At 37.7% G+C, this 19,053-nt stretch overlaps 1 protein-coding gene across 1 annotated transcript; it reads left to right on the top strand.

The window, feature by feature from the left end:
• The first annotated feature begins 2,845 nt into the window (after window positions 1-2,845).
• LOC146131913 (cannabinoid receptor 2-like) lies at window positions 2,846-17,414 on the top strand. Its single transcript, XM_083397130.1, has 9 exons — window positions 2,846-2,887; window positions 3,711-3,860; window positions 5,725-5,962; window positions 9,986-10,170; window positions 12,037-12,128; window positions 14,062-14,277; window positions 15,739-15,933; window positions 16,413-16,509; window positions 17,134-17,414. Exons 1-9 carry the CDS (start codon window positions 2,851-2,853, stop codon window positions 17,412-17,414), a joined length of 1,491 nt encoding a protein of 496 aa, XP_083253256.1. The 5' UTR covers window positions 2,846-2,850.
• Window positions 17,415-19,053: the final 1,639 nt, after the last annotated feature.

The raw sequence follows: 19,053 nt of genomic DNA, 5'->3' as shown, positions 1-19,053 counted from the left end.
TAGTTAAATATAGGCATCCAGCCTTTTGCGAGAGCGATGAAACGTAAACGGAAATGACAGTTTGCAGGGACAACTTTAAAAACGTGTTTTGGGGATAAACATGAAAATTTGCTCGGGTGATCAGTGCCAAAAATCAAACAAAAATAAATGGAACATATTAGTTGGAGGTTGTAGTTATAGACGTAGTATGAATAATGAAGTCCACATAAAAGTAGGTAGCATTTTGAACGTTTCCAATATATTTTGAACATTATTAAAGATATATTCGAAACCTTAAAAATGCTACCTACTTCTGAATGGGCTTTGATATTCTTAAACGAAACAATCTTTCGAACAACGTCAAACGAAATAAGCTTTCACACACTTTTCTTTGTATCGACAAAATAATTAGCTCTGATTTAACTTAAACTAACTTTAACTCGCAGCAGCGACTTAAAAACAAGTGTGATGATAATAACATCTCACTATACAGTTATTGCAAGATGTTTTAAGGTTAAACCTTGGTGACCACCGATATTTGAAGACAAAGCAAGGAATCGCTTACAACCGCTAAATCTTCCCTGTGGGTACCTGTTACACAAGTATAGGCTACATTTTGTGGGGATTTTGCAAAAAAAATGAGAGTAAAGATTTCAATCGTGTTGTTTAGTCGTGCAAAGTCGAGGGGCATCATTCTGCTTTGGCGCGGAAGTGCGCAAAACGACAATTTGTGACACGGCCGGGCGCTTTTGCTGTTGTTTAGTGGGGCCAACGTTCCCCGTCCAAAATAACCGACCCAGGGCAGTCTTGCAAGATATAGGCGAGCACCTTTTTCTCAGCCTTTATAAGGCGGCGTAAAAGGTGGCTGTAATTCCTTTTAGGTAGCGGTGTGGGGATCTTATATGTGGATTGCCGACTACTAAGTGTATCATATATATCAAGTGTTGCTACCAAGCATAGTAATATTAATACGAGCTTTCGGTGTCATTCACCCTGACAAAGGTCTGCATAGGTTGTCGGAACGTTGGTTATGAATTACAAATACCAGAGGGGCTGTGTTTGAATAATATCACTAAGTGTATTACATATAGACTTGCTACCAAGCATTGTAACATCAATCAAAAACAGCTCCTCTGGTATCACATGAAAGATGCGATTTGCATAGGTTGTCAAAACGATGGTTAAGAATTACAATTTCCAGTAAGCTGTTGATTAAAATTACAAAGTGTACTGTTAGCTTGTTTATTTCATATAAAAAGCCGCAGAATTGAACGGAAGCAAGAGGACCAGAGAGGATAGTTCTGGCGTTAGCGAGAGACAGGGCTGTATCTGACAAAAAGAGGAAGTACAAATGATACGAGCACGGGAAGAAGGCGCGTTTAGAATATAACTAGAATATTATCGCTATAAACAGACCTATAGAGTCACTACAGCGGTAAGGCAGGTTGCAGTTACTTAAAGAGAGTTTTGAGCGACAAATTTAAATGCAGAGGACGACCTAATATCTAAAACGCCCCGGTTGTGAAAAAGATCGGAAGCTAAAAATGTTAAGTCAAAGTTTATGATCCTTGGGTAGAAGTAAAAAATGTCGAAATTTGTTTTAGCGCCTAGGTCACAGTACAGCGTATTAGCTACAAATAGTAAGCTTTTTAAAAAAAAGGTGTTTTTTTAAATAACTTGAAAGATTGAGTTAGCCAGTGGTAAGTGCAAGTTAAAATCATTTAAAATTTTAGATTATTTTTGAATTGACAAGGCCAAATAGCTTTGTTTATGTTAAAACCAAACCTTACTGCTTTTTTTAAATATGGTTTGTTTTTCATGGTAAATACTTTTGACCAAATGTTAGGCAGGATAAGGTAATTGAAAGTATGTCCCCGGCAGGATAAGCCATGACGTAATGTTAACTGCAGCAATTTATATGAGTTAGGGTACGGGTCCAGTAATATTATACTTATTCCCCTTAGGTCAATACATGTCTAAAAAATACATAAAATATTTTTTTATCGTTGCTAGTAGCTGCACTGAGCATTACGTCATGCCTTATCCCACCTTGGTCTCAACATTTGGTCAATTATTTTCCGTTCGTGGTTGTGTCCCGTTGGCGATAAATTCTGCCAAATCCTGGTGTTTAACCACTTTGACCCTTTTATGCGCCTATTGTTTTCAAACGCCAATTAAGTGGGCAGCCCAATTAAATGGTAAACCGATATTGGGCGATTCGCAGACAACCAATTGCTTTATGTGCGCGTATAAGGCGAAAATGTATTGGTATTTTTTGTCATAAAGGTTGATTAATTAGGGCAGCTTAATTAGGCCTCCATTATGAAGGTCATATTTTGTGGAAACTTTTTCAGTTGTTTTTAAAGGGCTTGATTATTCGATGCGCATTTCAGCATGAAATATTTTGACCGTATTGTGTACTCGAGGCCAATTTGTAAAAACATTTATGAGGTTACTGTGTTAATTTTCAAAACTGAATTTCCGAGATTTTTTTTTTCAAATTTGTATGTTTTATGACCCTTTTGTTGTAACGACCGACTTTGAGGGGTGTACAATCCCTTTGAGCAGGCCTTTTGTTTTCGGTATGACTCAGCTCACATACTGTATGTACGAATCGAAAACACACGTCAGTCACCCCCCCCTACCCCCTCATAACCGCTTAATCGCAAAACACACGCCCAGCGATGATTAACCGGACTTCGCTCGCTCAATAAACCGATCATCACACCTTGCTTTGCTTCGCAGAAAATCTAGGGAAAGACGCGTTAGCCGCTGATTGCTGTTGATGCGTTTTTTTGTTGGTGCTGGACATAAATTGCTTCAAACAAGAAACCAAACGTAGCCTATACGAAACGTATACGAACGAGCAAAATGACTGAGACGCCGGAAATGAACAGCGTAATGGACGGTAGGTGCAGCTGTGCAAAGTATTTTTATTGCAATGTACCCATCTGCTTTGCTGACCTGTTTAATTATAACGTATTTATCTTTTATCGTGATAGGTCCGTATGATGCAATTTGTAAACAATGTTACTGCTATACAGTGACATGCCGATCCATTTAGATTCATGTAAAATAGTTTTCCCCCTAAAATGGATCTAAATGTTTTTGAAAGATGTAAAGCTTGCGAAAAACACTTGACGCTGTACAAAATTAGATTGTTCTACAAAATCTTTTAATTACCAATCCACTATAGTACCCATGGTAGTCATGGTGATTAATCCATTAAGTCAATTGAGTTGTGATTTTAGTAAAATAGATATCAACGAAGAAATGACCGCGTTCAAATTGTGACTTAAAACCCGAAAACAAATTCGTATCAAATTGTCACCGATGCAATCCATATCAGACGCCTATCGATACTGTATGACTAAAAGTGTATTGGCTTCGATCTGATCCAACAATAAAAAGGTACAATTAAAAAAAATTCGTATATTCCGTATTGAGATTTGATTTCAAGCGGTTTCATCTGAATTAGTTTTTCTGAAGATTATATATTTTAAAACATAATATTAACTTCTTATTTAGATGAGATTTAAAAAGCGGTGTTGTCTAAGGAAGTAAGTATTGTTTATTTTTTCGCTGATATTAAAATACACAAAGTATAAGAAGAAACAAATCCATGTGCAATATGGCCGGAGCATATCAATTAGAACAGCAGAGATTTTTTTTTTTTGTTGTTGTTTTTTTATATGTTATATACATTAACACGTCTCTGATGTCGTCCTTAGATTTGATGCGGAACGGAACTTTCCCGTCCAATTCAACCGAAGGCATTTGCTTCAACTTCGAGAACTCGGCAGGCGCCATCGCAATCCAGTTCATAATGGCCGTTCTGATACTCTTACTCAACTCAATAGTGGTGTCAGTGGTTGTTGGTGGTAAGTGGAGTTATTTTGTTGTTTTTGCTAATTAATACCATGCGAATAAATCTGTCTGGAGTGCTGTATAACGGAAGGTCTAGGTTAATCTTTTAAATGAGTATATAGGCTATATTTAAATGGAAACTAACTTTATATTTTGTTTGTGGTGTATATGTCGGACTTACTTTTATTTATATAGATCATACTTTTATTTATTTATTTATTTTTTGATGCTGGGCGAAAAAAAGTCGGGAGTGCCCCATAACGGAAATACAGGGTAAATCATATATATGAGTATAAAGTTTATAAGGTTTTACCAATTTTAATAATTTAACGTTCTTATTTTTAGTCAATGACTTGACTTGAAGTTATATTGCGCTAATAATGACTTGACGGAGACTTGACTTGGGCAACTAGTGTCTAGGGTCTAGATAGAATAAAAAAGGACAGAATATCAGATTAAAGTATCCGATCTGTGTCGAACAGTTAAAACAATACAAAATCAGCTAAGCGCTCATCATAGCGACGTTACACGTTGCTTTAAATACAACAAATGTTTACAATGTTTGTTTACATACAAGCACGACGAAAGACCAGCCGGTCAACCACGTGACACAAACACGCGTTGCCCTACGTCACAAAATCACGTGACGTCACAAGCAAAATACCCCAATTACCCCGATGAAGGCTGCAAAACATTTGTAACCGTTGCAATCGTGTGGTTCATAAGCTTTCGTTTTTTTTGTTTTTTTTTTATTTCCGCTTGATTCTGGGGAAGGGAGGGTTTGTACACGTCACTCCCCCCCCCCCCCCAAAAAAAAACCTGTGATTCGACTTTGCGTCACAATGCTCTATTGTCTTGTATATGATTAATACGCGCGCTCACGTCAGAAAAAAAACATTTCTGTTCGATTTCGTGTTTTTACCTTTGATTTTACTAAGGACGAATCGGTTTTCGTTCGTTGATTTTTATTGTTTGGGATATTTCGTACAGTTGGTGTTACGTGCTTAATTAGCAACCGGTGATAATTTTGTAGTGCAATTTTGGTGGATACGCGTCTACGCGAGACAATTGGTCGTATCGAAAAAACAATTTACTTAAACTTGAAACGTTCAAACAAATATGTGCACAACTGTTATCTATAGCCTTTTTTTGTAAAACCATTTTAAAGTAGTTTTGTGAATGCATATATCAACTTTTTTGTCTGGTTACATTATATACAAAATCTTGCCTTGGTAAAGCCTTTCGCAGAACTTCAAGAACAACAATACCTCAAACGCCCCTCTGTATTTTTTTCTCTTCTTAATCTACAAATGACTTGACTTGGTCACGTGTCGCCTAAAACACTGCATATAATTAAATGGACATTTCGTAAACCAACTGACATTACAAACTAATGATATAATTACAAAAGAAATCCTTCAAGGTGCCGGTATAATTGTATTACAAGCCGCTCACAGTAGCCAGCTGTAGGGCTGCGAAATCGGTTAAAAAAAACAGTCCAACTCCCGAGGTTGACTCCGGCTAAATGTGCGAGTCCGACTCTACTGCCTGTGTTCACCCATTTACGTAACTAAAAGAAGGTGAATATTCAACAATCCACCCATATGAGTGTCATACAATTCATTCATCAACTCCACAGTTAACCTTTACGCTAACAAGATTGGAAGTTTTATTAATTGTGGAATTTGATACTGCGCAGGCGCACATCGAACTGTGATCCGAGTAGGTTTACTGGAGTTCCGAGTCCCGAGTCCGACTCCAGCAAATTTAACAGACTCCGTCGAGTCCCCAGTCCCAACTCTGAACCCACAGTCCAGCCCAACTGTCAATCAATATCACGACAAACTCTACCAACACTTTGTATCTCTTTTTTCTTAGGCCCCAAGTCCACCTACCGCAAGCCAGCCTTCGTTTTCATCGCCAGCCTTGCTTCTTGCGACATACTATTAGCCCTGGCTCTGTTGGCCTTTAGTGCGGTCAGCATTGGTCAGTACCAGCTGACCACCCATGCCTGGGTCATACTGACTGCCAGCACCAGCGTGTGTTTCAACGCGTCGGTCAACTTTCTACTGGTCATTGCAGCCGACCGCCTATGCTTTATTGGATACAACAGAAAGTAAGTGTTGGATACAACAGAAAGTAAGTGTTGGATACAACAGAAAGTAAGGTAATTTGGTAGGATGAGCTTAATTTATTCAAATTGTTAACTAGTGTGGTTAACTAGAATCAAAAGTGATATCCGATACTTTACATCTCATCGGCCCGATATTTTAGTCAGAATTTTTGCTTTCATGATACTAACTGATGTCATCACAAGGCTCTAACAAGTAAAATACATGAAATTAAAACTTCCATGTGCGGTTTTTCAAGGTTATTGTGTCATAACTTGATTTAGAGTTAAAATGATTAGCTTTACCGCCGGGTAAAAATATTTCAGAATATTTAGGCTAGAAGACAAAAGGCATCTACAGTTATGACCCGAGGTAAACTGAGCTAAAGGTGCCTAACATTATCAGCTCGGACACGATACCAAGTGATGCATAGTATCGGACGAATATCGATACTATATGCGGTATCGGTGCCAATCCAACAATAAAATAAGTAAGGCGTTGTAGACTCCTAGGCTTGCGCCTCAACACAGTAATTTCCACCTGAAACAGAATTCGTCAAAAAAAAGTAACTTAACCAATTGGTGTTGCAGCAAGAACCGTACATTTATTGCCCATAATATCTGGTATTGGTTTCCTAATGCCATCCTAAGCATGGGATATTTGCTTGAAAGCCACAGAAAGCCAACAGCTCGAAAGCTGTGGGCTGGTGTGTTTTCTGGTCAACATTTATCATTATTTAGAGCTGTGTTTACCGGTGGTAAATGGCGTTTGATGAGCTTGGCTGATTGCCAGCTTCCGATAGGCAAGACGCCGCAAAAAGCAGCAACAACAATAAGAGTAATGTTGCAAGACGGGAAGCTATGTCCTATCTGTTCGATTTAAATGTCGGATATTTCATCGGCTGGCGCACTAAGCGACAATTGATATCACAACCGGGTTTTATTTTCTGCTTAAAATCCTGCACTTGCTTGTTGCAGGATTTGCAGCTAGCAGACTAACGTTGTTTTTGCATAAACCATAACAAATCAACTGTAAAGAGTTGGGAACCCATTTAAAGGTACTAAACAACAGTAGTTTTAAACATGGATGCCGCTTTGATAACATTTGCGGTGTTGTTACCATGTGTTCGAAGTTCGTGAATTCTCCAGCAATTATTTGTTCTTTCTTCTCAGCGTTTGTAAGGGTAAGGTAGCAACGCATCCAAAATTATTTAAGCATCATTTTAATGAAAGCTTGCTTTTGTGAAGGTGCCGAAAAAATTTACGCTTAACACACGCTTCACGAAAACTATAAATTCGTTATTCAAAAAACTTTCCAATTGGTAAAACCTAACGAAGAACAACCCCTTGAGGCCAAACAGCCCAAACCATTTCAGGGTTGACTGGCACGAAAACGATTTCTTTAATTAATAATTTTAAACTCCAGCGACCAGATAAGACTACTAAAGAGGGGAACTCCAAACGACAATGCTACTTTTAGCCTTTGTTAGACGCAAAATAATTGGTGGTTTCACAGAAAACCTAAAGGTTAGTCGTGTAACGCGTGAAAAGTTCCGCATACCAGTGTTGCAATGACCTAAGTAAAATAATTGACTTAAGTTCACTTAACTCACGGTTTTGCATGATCTTTTACAAAAGACATTAAGATCATAGATTTTTTTAGTTATAACATAGCAGCATTATCAGTTATTTACGCACCCCTTTTTTACAGAAATATATTGTTGTGACTTAATTTATTGTTGCTAAGTTGGCATTTTTATATTGTTTTGTTTCAATTCAAAAAGGATGCCAGATATAGCTAGTTTCGCTTCAACCTAAAAAATCAAGCCTAAATTTATTGAGTTTATGACAATAACAAAGCAAGTCAGTTCTTAAGACGCCCGCAGCAATCAAAAAAAACAAAAACATAATCGGTTCCTACGCTTTAAGCGGAATTTCATCAACCTTTTTGCACGAGAATGCATTTAAAAACGATTAGGCCCTTAATGAAGGTGCCTGATCGGCATAGGTTCGATAAACTCTTAAGAGGTCAATCAGTCCGTTTGATCACGAAGGGTTACTATGGATGCTTGGTAATATCAATTCGCAGCCCATATTTAGTAGCAAGTTATAGTATCGGGGTTTAAATGATACTTGGGTGATTTCGGTTCATTCTAACGAGGTAACGGTAATGATTCTGGTGTTGTATTGGTATGCACGTTGTAATTTGAACAATTTTGCTATTAAACCATAGTAACAACGTCATTTAGCATCGATTGGGATGTTTTGTCAACAAAGAATAACTACAATACCGTATCGGACATTCTAAGACGTGACGGCAGTTCGATGACGTCATCGTTTGAATTGGAGAATATTAAAATCAAAACAAAATTCGAAAAGATTGTATAGGCCAAGAGTTTCCAACATGACTTACGGCACCCCCCAGAATTAAAAAAAAATATGGCTGCACCACTTTTTGCATTTTTGTGAAGTGGTTTGCTGTAATGTATTTAAAAACAACAATAATCAACTCCACAAAAGACAGGAAAGTATCAGTTCATTCACCGTACTCTCATCCAGTGTTTTTTTTTAAGGTGGCCGAAACGGTCCCCCATATTTCTCCAGCGGTTTCCCAAATTTTGGACTTGCAACTTTTTGGTATTGAAATGAAACACTTGCGGTCTCTTAAAACTACTTAGCGGTCACCCAAACCAAACCTTAAAGAAAAACCTGCTCTCATCTTAAACAAAGAGTTACCAATAGAGAAAGAATTTGACTCAAAAGGTTCCTAAATATCTCTTGGTTCCTAAATATCTCTTTGGCAAATTACTGGTATATAGGTAGTATAAGCAACAAACTAACGTCACACATTGCTTTGGCACACAGCCACCATCAATCTTCCACGTTTTAAGTTTGTTTTTGTCGCCCAGCCAAACACGCACACCCGCTTTACAGCGTTATGTAATGTAGTATTTTTAACACTGCCAGGAGACCGAATCTCTTATGATTTGACAGCAGGGGAAGGCAAATAGAAACAGTGAGCGATCGCTGCGCCTCTTGTGACGTAATAATCACGCACACGTGCGAAGCCCCTAGGCGGGTGTTTCCACCAAACGATCCTTTATCGCTTTAAATGCCCTTGCCGGATACAGGTGTTTTTGTTTTACCTTTTACAAGTCACGTTTCTTATAGTTGCGGAAGCACAGCTTTGAGAAGAAAAACTTGGAAAGGTTGACTGAAATTGTTTCAAAGAATAAAACCTGTAGTCGTTGTATTCCTTGTTAACAGAATAGTGGTGCCAATCTAATGCCGAATTAATATAACACTTTCCGACATTGCAAAACCAAGTTGCATTTTTTGATATGTTTTTCTAAAAAACACGTTCTAAAATAAACAAAGCTAGTTTGCACAAAAGCAGATCTCGTCCTAATAACCCGAAAATAATTCCTATTGCACATTTCAATTTAATCGATTTTGCAGATTTGACCTAAGTAGCTCGGTTCCAGATTGAATTTTAACCGAGGCGTAGAATTCAAGTTCTTAATAGAGTATCTTGCTAAAAATAGCAAAAACTCTTACCCAGTGGTATCGTTGTGGTACAGGCATCGCGCTTGCTAATAAATACACAGTGAAAGGGGCGTATAATATAAAGAGTTATAAAACTGAGACTTCCAAAATAAAAAGAACATTATTTTTTGTATACTGACCAACAGATATACTACAAAATCACGACCAAACGCCGCCTAATAACAATCATTATAGATGTTTGACATTTTAATATGTTCAACAATATTTACAACGAACAGTCAGTCAATTTACTAATGACTTTTTTGTTGTTGCTTTTCGTAAATTACGCATTCATCACAAATATGCCTAAATAACGCACAATTTCACACTGCTTGTCGTACCCCCTGCTTTGGTGCTTCGTACAACCAAGGGCTACAGTGTACCCCTGGTTAAGAACCGCTGTTTTAGAGGACCTGGCAAATATACCGAAAACGCTTACCATAGGTGCTAATATAGGTGCTTTGTTGTTTCACTCTTCAACAGATACAGCAACATAATGACGAAGCGTCGTGTTTGGATCCTGATTGTGCTGTGCTGGACAGTTGCGCTTATCCCAGTGCTTCCGATGCTAATCAATGGAGAAGGGTCGTGTGTGGGAAAGTGCAAGTGCTACTCGGGTCAGAGACTCGACTGCTCGCATGACAAGACTTGCTCCACAGTCGTCAACGGTGGGTACTCTGCAAAAATCGAGCAGGTTACAGTTAGTAGCAATTTGTGACTCAAAAAGTACTCGGTTATTATCGAGTTTGAAGCTTAAACTCTACGACGGTTCGCCCTTTTAAACAAAAATAGCGAGTAGCGAGTAGTGAGTATTTACTATTTACTCAAGTCAGAAACTCGATACAAAACGAGTAGCTCGAGTAACGAGTCTTGACTCATTAAGTACTCGGTCAGCGCCGATTTTGATGCTTAAACATCAGGGCGATGCACCATTTTAAACAAAAATAGCGAGTAGCGAGAAGTGAGTTTTAACTCGGGATATAAACTCGCCTGCTCGCAAGACAACCGGTTAGAACAAAAATCGGGTAGCGAGCAATGAATATAGCAATTCAATTCGTGACTCGATAAGTGCTCGGTTATGACGTTAAAAAGGACTACACAGTCGTTAACGTTATTTACTCTGCAAAAATATCAAATAGATCCAGTAACGAGTCCAGACTTAATGAGTATTTGGAGTGCTTCGAGTTAAAGCCAGGTAAAACAACGAGTAGTGTGGAACTAACTAACAGCGAGTAGTTCGTACTAACTCGGTTCAGAAACTCGACTGCTGGAACGACAAGATTTGTTTCACCCTCTGTAACGATAATTAGAAACCAGACACAAAGTCCCGAATATTTTTTGACCTAAAAAATAGGAAATTTTGACCTAAAAAATAGGAAATTTTGACCTAAAAAATAGGAAATTTTGACCTGAAAAATTAAAATTTTGACAAATTTTAAGCTAAAAATTATTTTGACAAAATTTTGACCTGATAGAAATACATTGATTTAAATGAGCTAGGCGTCGTTAATCACGCGTTTTTTATTCCGTATATTGCTCTAATAAAGATATAATACGGTTAAAATGACTTTGAACACAAATCAAAACTAATTTTTTTTGATAAAATTGAAAAATAAATTTCAAAACAACTGAACGACGAATTTCAAAAAGCTGACTATATATTTTTTTTTAATTTTGTAAAGTTATTTGAAGCGTTCAAAATGATAACTACTTCTGAATGGAATTTGATTATTTCTAAATCAAAACAAGTTTTGTAAAGGTTGGTTTACATCAAGGCGTCTATCAGAATGTAACAATAATCATAAACCTAGTTGTTATTTACCGAGGTGGTTGATAATGGGGAAATGGGTGCAGTGCAGTCGACACTTCGATTAAATCAGTAAAGCTATAAGCAGGGGTGGCCAACACTTCAATCGCGCCGTTTGATCGCCACATTTCACCTGGTCGATCGCGTTATGTGTCGGAATTTTAAAATAGCGTTCTTTAAGCAACATTAACAGGAGTAGACCAAAAAACAAACCATAAACCTTGACAAATGGCTAGAGAAGATCGTTTCTGGCAAAAAGTATGGAATGTGATATGGCACGGCTCGTATAAATACACTGCATCCCAAAACACGTTTTTTTTTAATATTGAAAATGCTAACACTGCGATTTATGTTCATTTTTTTTATTTTGACTTTGCAAATATTTGACAAATAAAACTTTTGACTTTTTTTAACAAGTAAAAAAATATTCGCCTTATAGTTATAACATTGCAGTTATTCTTTAATTCCCAAGTATTACTTTAAAAACTTTTTATAAACAACAATTACCTTGATTGTGTTTGCTATACGGGACCAAATAAAACTGGAAATTAACAGATGAGCTCTATGGAAAGTGCTAAACTCTTAACTAGGCCTAAAAGGTAATTTTTAAATTGTGGGGAAAATGCCTAATTGCAAAGTTTAGGGCTGCTTTTGTACGCCAAAAACAATGTGTTTTTGCGCAATTGCCAACATTCAAACTTTATGCAACACCACTATATTTTTGCAGGTTTCAAGAAAAACTTTCTGTTTGGCCTTTTTTTCTACTTTCTCTTCATGTTGATCTCGATCGGGGTGATTTACTACATTTTGTTTTCAAAGGTAAGAGATTACGAACAGTTCATTAAAATGTGGGTAACATATCAACCCATTCGTTGTTTAGGCAACAAAGCTTACAAACCAAGATTGATTGCATCAACTGTACAGATAAAATGACTTTTACTAAAAAATGAACATATTTAGACGCTTTGTTTAGAATATAACTATTTAAGGGTAAGTTTGTTCCAAATTTGTTTCAAATTTTAAGGCTAAGTTTGTTGTTTTGTTCATGTGTCACCCAAAACTTAAGTCAATGACTTCACTTAAGTCACTTGTTTTAAACTACTTGACTTGATTTCAGACGCTTGGACAAATAACTTGGCTTAGGCTTAAGTCATTCAGTCATATGACTTGGGTTAAAATTGAGTGGCTCTATCTATATTCGTTTTTAATAAATTGGGTTATTTGCCAATTTTTGCACAATTTGCTTGCTATATGTTGAGTTTTTGTATTTTTTAGTTAAGTTATTGCTCATAAATTGACCACAAATGAGTTCACTTCTTCTAATAATGACTTAACTGGGACTTGACTTGGACTTAACTGACTACTTGGATTAGTCATGAATTATTATTTTTTATATAGATTTGACTTAGAATAACTTAAGTCATTTCAAAATGACTTGTTTACAACATTGCGGCTTAAAGATCAAAAGGCATTTTTCAGCAAATTAATATGGGTGGTCATAAAGGGTCTAAATGATTAGTTTTTCTAATTAGGGCGTTGTGGTGTCATTCCAGGTTTTAGATACTCGGTAAAATCGTGATACGCATCAACCAAAGCATAACCGTGCAACTGCGTGGTGGCATAATTACCTGTTAGTTACACCAACCGCTGGCTCTGTACCTTCCGGGGGATTTTTCGCATCACATCGCCCTAACGCGTGTTAATAAACGACCGTTAAAAGTCTGCGAAATTTCGCGCGCCCTGTATACGTAAGCTGTTAACAAATACAGCAAAAAATGATCACGGTGCGTTTCTGTTGTTTCCGCCCTGGGCTTTGTAGCACATAAACGTGAGCAAGTTGTTCTTCATTTCCAGGTTTAACTAGGGATATAGTTGCAACGTACACTGCGTCACGACAAGCTAATTTGGCTAATTTCAACAATAATCCGACGAAATAAAACGCCATACGTTTGCTCTCAATGCAAATAACCTTCATAGTTTTTATTTTTTTATAGGCATTCCGAACAGCTATATAGGGCTGTATGAATAATAGTTTCGTGAAAAGGTGTTAGCTTCGATATTCGCACCGGTAAAATTCGCGACGAACTGTAACTATAGCAATATGTGAAATTTTTGGGCGAACCGATTTTTAAATGGCTAAATCTCAGATATACACCGATTCCACATGTATGTGTCTCGCAATTCGCTTTGTCGGTTGCACCACAGTCCGAAAGCTGGACAGAACTATTTCATTACAGTTAAGTTAAAATATGTCTACCGCCTTTTTATCATGTCATTGTAAACTCACAACACCCTTATCTGATTTTCAAAAAAAAAACTCTTTCCATGTTTTTGCGGCATTTGTTTAAACGGGGGTTTCTTGAACGTTTTTTACTGCGGAACCCTAATTTTTGTTTGCTTTGCGTAGACCACGGCAGGCATGAAATTTTCAGAAATGACGTCACACATTGACGTAAAAATACAAAATATACCGGTCCAAAAAATGTGAAACTGAAATGGAGTCTAAATACATTCAGTTCAAAACCGTTTAACTTCTAAGTAAACTCTTTTTTTTTTTTGAAAAATTGATTACTTCTTAAACATACACTAACGTTTCAATTAGGCCCATGAACCCCAGTTTAAGAATCCCTGGTTTAAACCGACTGCATTCTTGGTTAGCAGGCAAAATTCTGCCCCTTCTATTAGTTCTTCTCAATTCTCCCACTTTTATCCTTCTTATCTTTAATCCTCCCACTCTTCTCCTCTCCTCCAGGTGCGTCGTCACGCGAGCAAGGTCCGGAGCTTGGTGGTGTCCTCCAAGAGGAGCAAGAGCAACAACATGAAGCGGGAGTTCCGTCTCGCGAGGACCCTAGGGATCGTGGTGGCTGTCTTCTTCTGCTGTTGGACTCCCCTTCTGCTCTTCTACGTCGTCGACTTTGCAACTCCCGACAGTTTCGAGTTGAATGAGAACTTCACCTTCGCGCTCATGGTAAGGAGGTTTAGTAGAAGAGTAGAAGTAAGTTATTCGTGTGATAAATGTATGATACAGTTATTCAAGTATGCGAGACTTCCAGGTCAGATCTGCGGATGGGTCCGCGTTCATCTTTGAATTTCGCTGTAACAAAATTATACTTCCGGAGCACATTCTTTTATCGCTGAATTTTAATAATAATAGAAGATATAACAGTAAGTGTACAGTGTAGGTCGCTCGTTTAACTACCTGTGGGTGCCTCCTATCACAAGGAACCAAACGAGTCTAAGGTGAAACCGTTCGAAGAACAAAGCATTGGATCACTGACAGTAATATAATGGCATTTACCGAATTGTTATTATCAAAAGTGTACTGCAAAAAGTTAATCAACCATTACTTTATAATGGTATGTAGTTTGTGGGTAAGGATAGTGGAATCACCAAAGTTGATTGCTGTTTAATTCACCGCGTAAGTTTGTAGTTTTGAAAAAATAACCGGTTTCGTGTAATTGCGTACAGTTGAGTATGCGAGACCAAAAAGCAGGGCTGGGGAGTCGGAGTCGGACTCGGAATTGATAAGGCGCAAGCAGTATATTGTAAAGGTCGAGTAGCATATGGTGAAAAAATGTTTCCGATTTTTTTTAAAACCACATATTTTTCTTTTATTTGTTCTTGTCAAAAGTGTCCTGCAAAACTGGCTTTACGCTCTTCAGACATAGTGGGCTAGATGGGATGGTGTAAAACACAGTTAATGAACTTCTGGATTAAAGAAGTGGTTTGACTGGAGCATAAAAACCTTTTTATGCGTAAAATGGTTGCGCCATGTCATTTTTATTCAATTTTTGTTATGTAAAGGTGTTCACAGTTAGGTGTAACTCTGTTCAGGTAAAAAAAGTACTTATTCTACTTTAAAATATAGCTACCAAAACTACATCGCCATTGAGCAGACGTTTCGGCCATGGTTCACAGCAAAAAACAATAAATCACGCACAACTATTTGTCATAATGCGACAGTGACAGACTTCCTTCAAATTTCCCAGCAGTAGACTCATCAGCTGTTTACGGTAGTTTTTCCGCCGGCGTCACCCTAAACCACGCAATGTTACCAATAAGTTCGTAACGTCGTTACTAGACTCAAACAAACAAAATGGACACAATGTTTTCTATGCTATTACAGCACAAAAGGTGAAAAGACTTATTTAAGTCAAGTCGTTTGTCCGAAAGATTTGATTAAAGTCAAGTAATTTTGTCAAAAAAGACTTAAGTCTAGTCAAGTCATTTAAAAAACGCAAATTAAGTGCACTAAGTCAAGTAGTAACGTCATTGACTTAAGTCATTATAAAACTGCAAAACAAATTTAAAATTTATATTCGCCAGTTAGACAAGATAACGTCAATCACCACTCGCCCTGAATTACACAAATGCGAAATGTCAACCCTGCATAGGACATCATTTACACTCATACGTCGTTTATCTTCAGAGCCCCGCAATCCTTAATTCCCTGTGCAACCCGATCATCTACGCGGCCCGAATCCCGCGGATGCGACGATACCTGTGTCCCTGCTCCAGGGGATCGGAGGAAACGAGCACGGATGGGAGCAGGAGGAGCTTCACGGCGAGAAGAGGACATTACGCCAACGGGAAGCCGATCGGAGTAAAGAACGGGATGGCGAAGGTGATTGACAGTTGACAAACAAACGTCAATAGTGCATAATGACTGGAGGTTGTAGTTAGACGTAGTAAGAATATCAAATCCCATACAGAAGTAGGTACCACCTTAGAACGTTTCGAATAGATCTTTATTGATTTTTAACATAGTCTGACGTCACTAAATTTCTTAGTAAACACGACTGCCCATCTAAACAAGATATGAAGAAACACATTTTAAGAAGCAAAAGCGTTTGCAACACCTTCTATTGTTGATTATTTTTGCAACAACAGTTTGAATATTATATATAATATTATATACAAGACTCGGGACTCGGGAAATTTTATGTAGTCTTTCTCGAGTCCCGAGTTCAACTCCATCAAAATAAACCGACTCCGTCAAGTCGCGAGCCCCAAATCTGAGTCAAACAAAATAAACCGACTCGGTCGGGCCCCAAATCCGACTTCGCCTGCAAGCAAGTGACCAAACATACGCTTACTTAACAGACAACCAACGGCGTACGAGAGGAAAACGGTAAAACGAGCATCCGTGCATCCCAGTTTCGCTCGCAAGCTTCCTCCAAGGACTTCAGCAGCAGCAGTGGTACGTTACGGCCTCTGTTTATTTTAATTTATTGAGTTAAAACAAACAGGGTTGAAAGTATCCTCTAGCGCCACCACGCGCGAGTTTTTTATGACGTGTTTTTAGTGTGAAAGGTAATTTTGCTGTAATTTTGTTTGTTCCTTATTAAATTTTGAAAAAATATAGTAAAACTCGAACTTTTAAGAAAAAGTCTACGCCGTAGATATATATAATGAAACTTGATCGTTGAACTAATGTATATTACTAAGATAGTCTTTTTTGATAACCGTTCGGCTTTTTCTGAAGGTGCAACCTTTTTCAGACATATTAACAAAAATCAAACTTTTTTTAAAACTTTTAACAGACTTACGTTATTTTACAAATAACCTGACTGAGACTGAAGTTATTTTACAAACGACTTGATTTTACTTATTTTTACAACTTATGCTTAAGTTTTTTTTACAAATGACTTGATTTAGATTAAGTTATTTTATAAATTGCTTGATTCGGACTGAAGTTATTTCACAAATCACTTGACTTGAACTTAAGTTATTTCACAAATGCCACTTGAGTCATTTCAAAATGACTTCGGTTTGCAACACTCAAAATTTGTATACAACACTCAAAATAACTTGTTTACCTCAGCTTGCGAGCAACACCACGAACCGAGCGAACTGAAGCGAACCAACACGGTCAACTCGTGGTTGGGAAACCACCTCGCCTGCATCTCAGGACGAGGAGGCACCTCGGAGGAGCCGGAGAAGAGTGAGAGAAACGGGAGAAAGAGCAGCGCGAGAGAAGAAGAGAAAAAGGCGGCGGAGCGAAAGAACGGCTGTTGCCAGGACAACAACGCAAACAGGGAAATCGCTTCTTTAAGTGTTCGCGTCGACGAAGGAGTTGAAATACTAGACGAGGGAAAATTGTGAAGGATTTTTGGGAAGACTTGGGAATTGAGAATCGTGCTTTTTTGAGAGAAAGTCAGAAAAGCTTGCGAATAGTGCAATGCTGGAGAGAAATTGTTTAAACTTTTGTAATAGTGCATGGCTTGTACCTTTTAAATGTAACGGTCACTCAATGTTTGAAACAAAACTTTAAACCTTGCTTGATAGAAGCCCTAAGCTTTCAGAATAGTGTATTGCTTAAAAAACCCTAAAACAAAGAACTTTTACACTTTGTGAATCGTGCATTCCTTGAAATAACCTCATGCTTTTTGAGAATCCTTTATTTCTTCAGGAAACCTTTTAGGTTTGAGAATAGTGTATTGGTTAAGGTAACCTTCTTGTCTGAATAAGCAACCTTCAAATTTGACAAAAGTGCGATTTTTTTAGAGAATCAAACTTTTAAATCTTTGAATGTTTGAAAGAAACATTTATATGTAAAAGCGTGTTGGAAAACACTCCCTTCGAAATCCCGCTTCCTTGTCTCTGTTTTTGAACTATATGCGTTATTCTTTGCACATTTTTTCGATTCATTAATGGCGTGCACAGTCGAGTGCAGTTGTTGCTATACCTTTGTACAAAGACGAATTACCTTTCTTTCCGTTTTCCACTTTTTCTACTTATCGCAACAGTTCCGCTGGTTTTACTGTGTTTCAAAATGTAGCCTTAATGTGTGCAATGCTGTCGATATCGTGTTGTTAGAAATGCTTTGCAAATGCTTTGTACAAATAAATGACCGCCAGTCAATTACGAGTATGTCTGTGTTGTTGAAAAAGATAAACATATCTCTCACCAATAGCTATGTCCGATAATATCGGATCGCTTCTGGTACCCGATACCAAGTGATAATATCGGAACTTGTCCGATACTAGGGTGTTACTGTATATAGGGTTGAGCCGATACCAAGTGATAATATCGTAACTCGTCCTAAACTAGGGTGGTATATAGGTTTGTCCGATAATATTGGATCGGAACCGAAACCCGATACCAAGTGATAATATCGGAACTTGTCCGATACTAGGGTGCAATACCAATCCAATTTAATATACGAGTTTCCGTCATGATTTACGATACAAAACAGCGATTCCACCTTGGCAGGTAAAATATCAAAACATAGAAGGTCAACAACTCGTGGTAATTAATCTTAACAACCTGGAAAAATTACCTCTAAACATTTCTGCTCCATTAGCGACACTGTTTACAAAATATAAAGTATCGGTTTTGGAGTACATATACCTACCGAGTACTCATCAATGTGAAAAAGCAGCGGGGAACTAGTTAATTTGGAACAACCAGAATCCTGCAAAATCGGAATCGCTCTCAAAACTCGAGTTTACTATTTAGGTGGGAGTTGGACTCGTGTCTCGGCCTTAGTTCAGAATAAACAACAAATTTAGGCAAGTGCCTTTATATACGCGCCAAAGAAATGAAATTTACGTGTTTCAATTAGTGTTGCGTGTGATTTGCTCCCTTTTATTTCAATATAGCTGGTAAATATTTTTCAACAGAGCGCTTTGAACGTGGAAGTTGGCAAAGTCAAATTTTCACGAAAAAAGGTATTCTAAAGCTCTAACGACATGTTATCTAGAAATTGCATTTATTACATTGCAAAAACTTAGTTCCTTTT

The sequence above is a fragment of the Ascidiella aspersa genome, chromosome 9 (genome assembly GCF_963924565.1).
Source record: "Ascidiella aspersa chromosome 9, kaAscAspe10.2, whole genome shotgun sequence".
Classification (NCBI taxonomy): domain Eukaryota; kingdom Metazoa; phylum Chordata; class Ascidiacea; order Phlebobranchia; family Ascidiidae; genus Ascidiella; species Ascidiella aspersa.
This window is presented reverse-complemented; position numbering and strand designations above follow the sequence as displayed.

Bases quoted from the DNA above. Each gene is read 5' to 3' on its own strand.
- LOC146131913 (XM_083397130.1), top strand. From the start codon at position 2,851: ATGACTGAGACGCCGGAAATGAACAGCGTAATGGACG. The intron at 10,171-12,036 runs GTGGGTACTCTG...ATATTTTTGCAG, and splicing joins TTGCTCCACAGTCGTCAACG to GTTTCAAGAAAAACTTTCTG. The intron at 15,934-16,412 runs GTGATTGACAGT...CTTACTTAACAG, and splicing joins TAAAGAACGGGATGGCGAAG to ACAACCAACGGCGTACGAGA.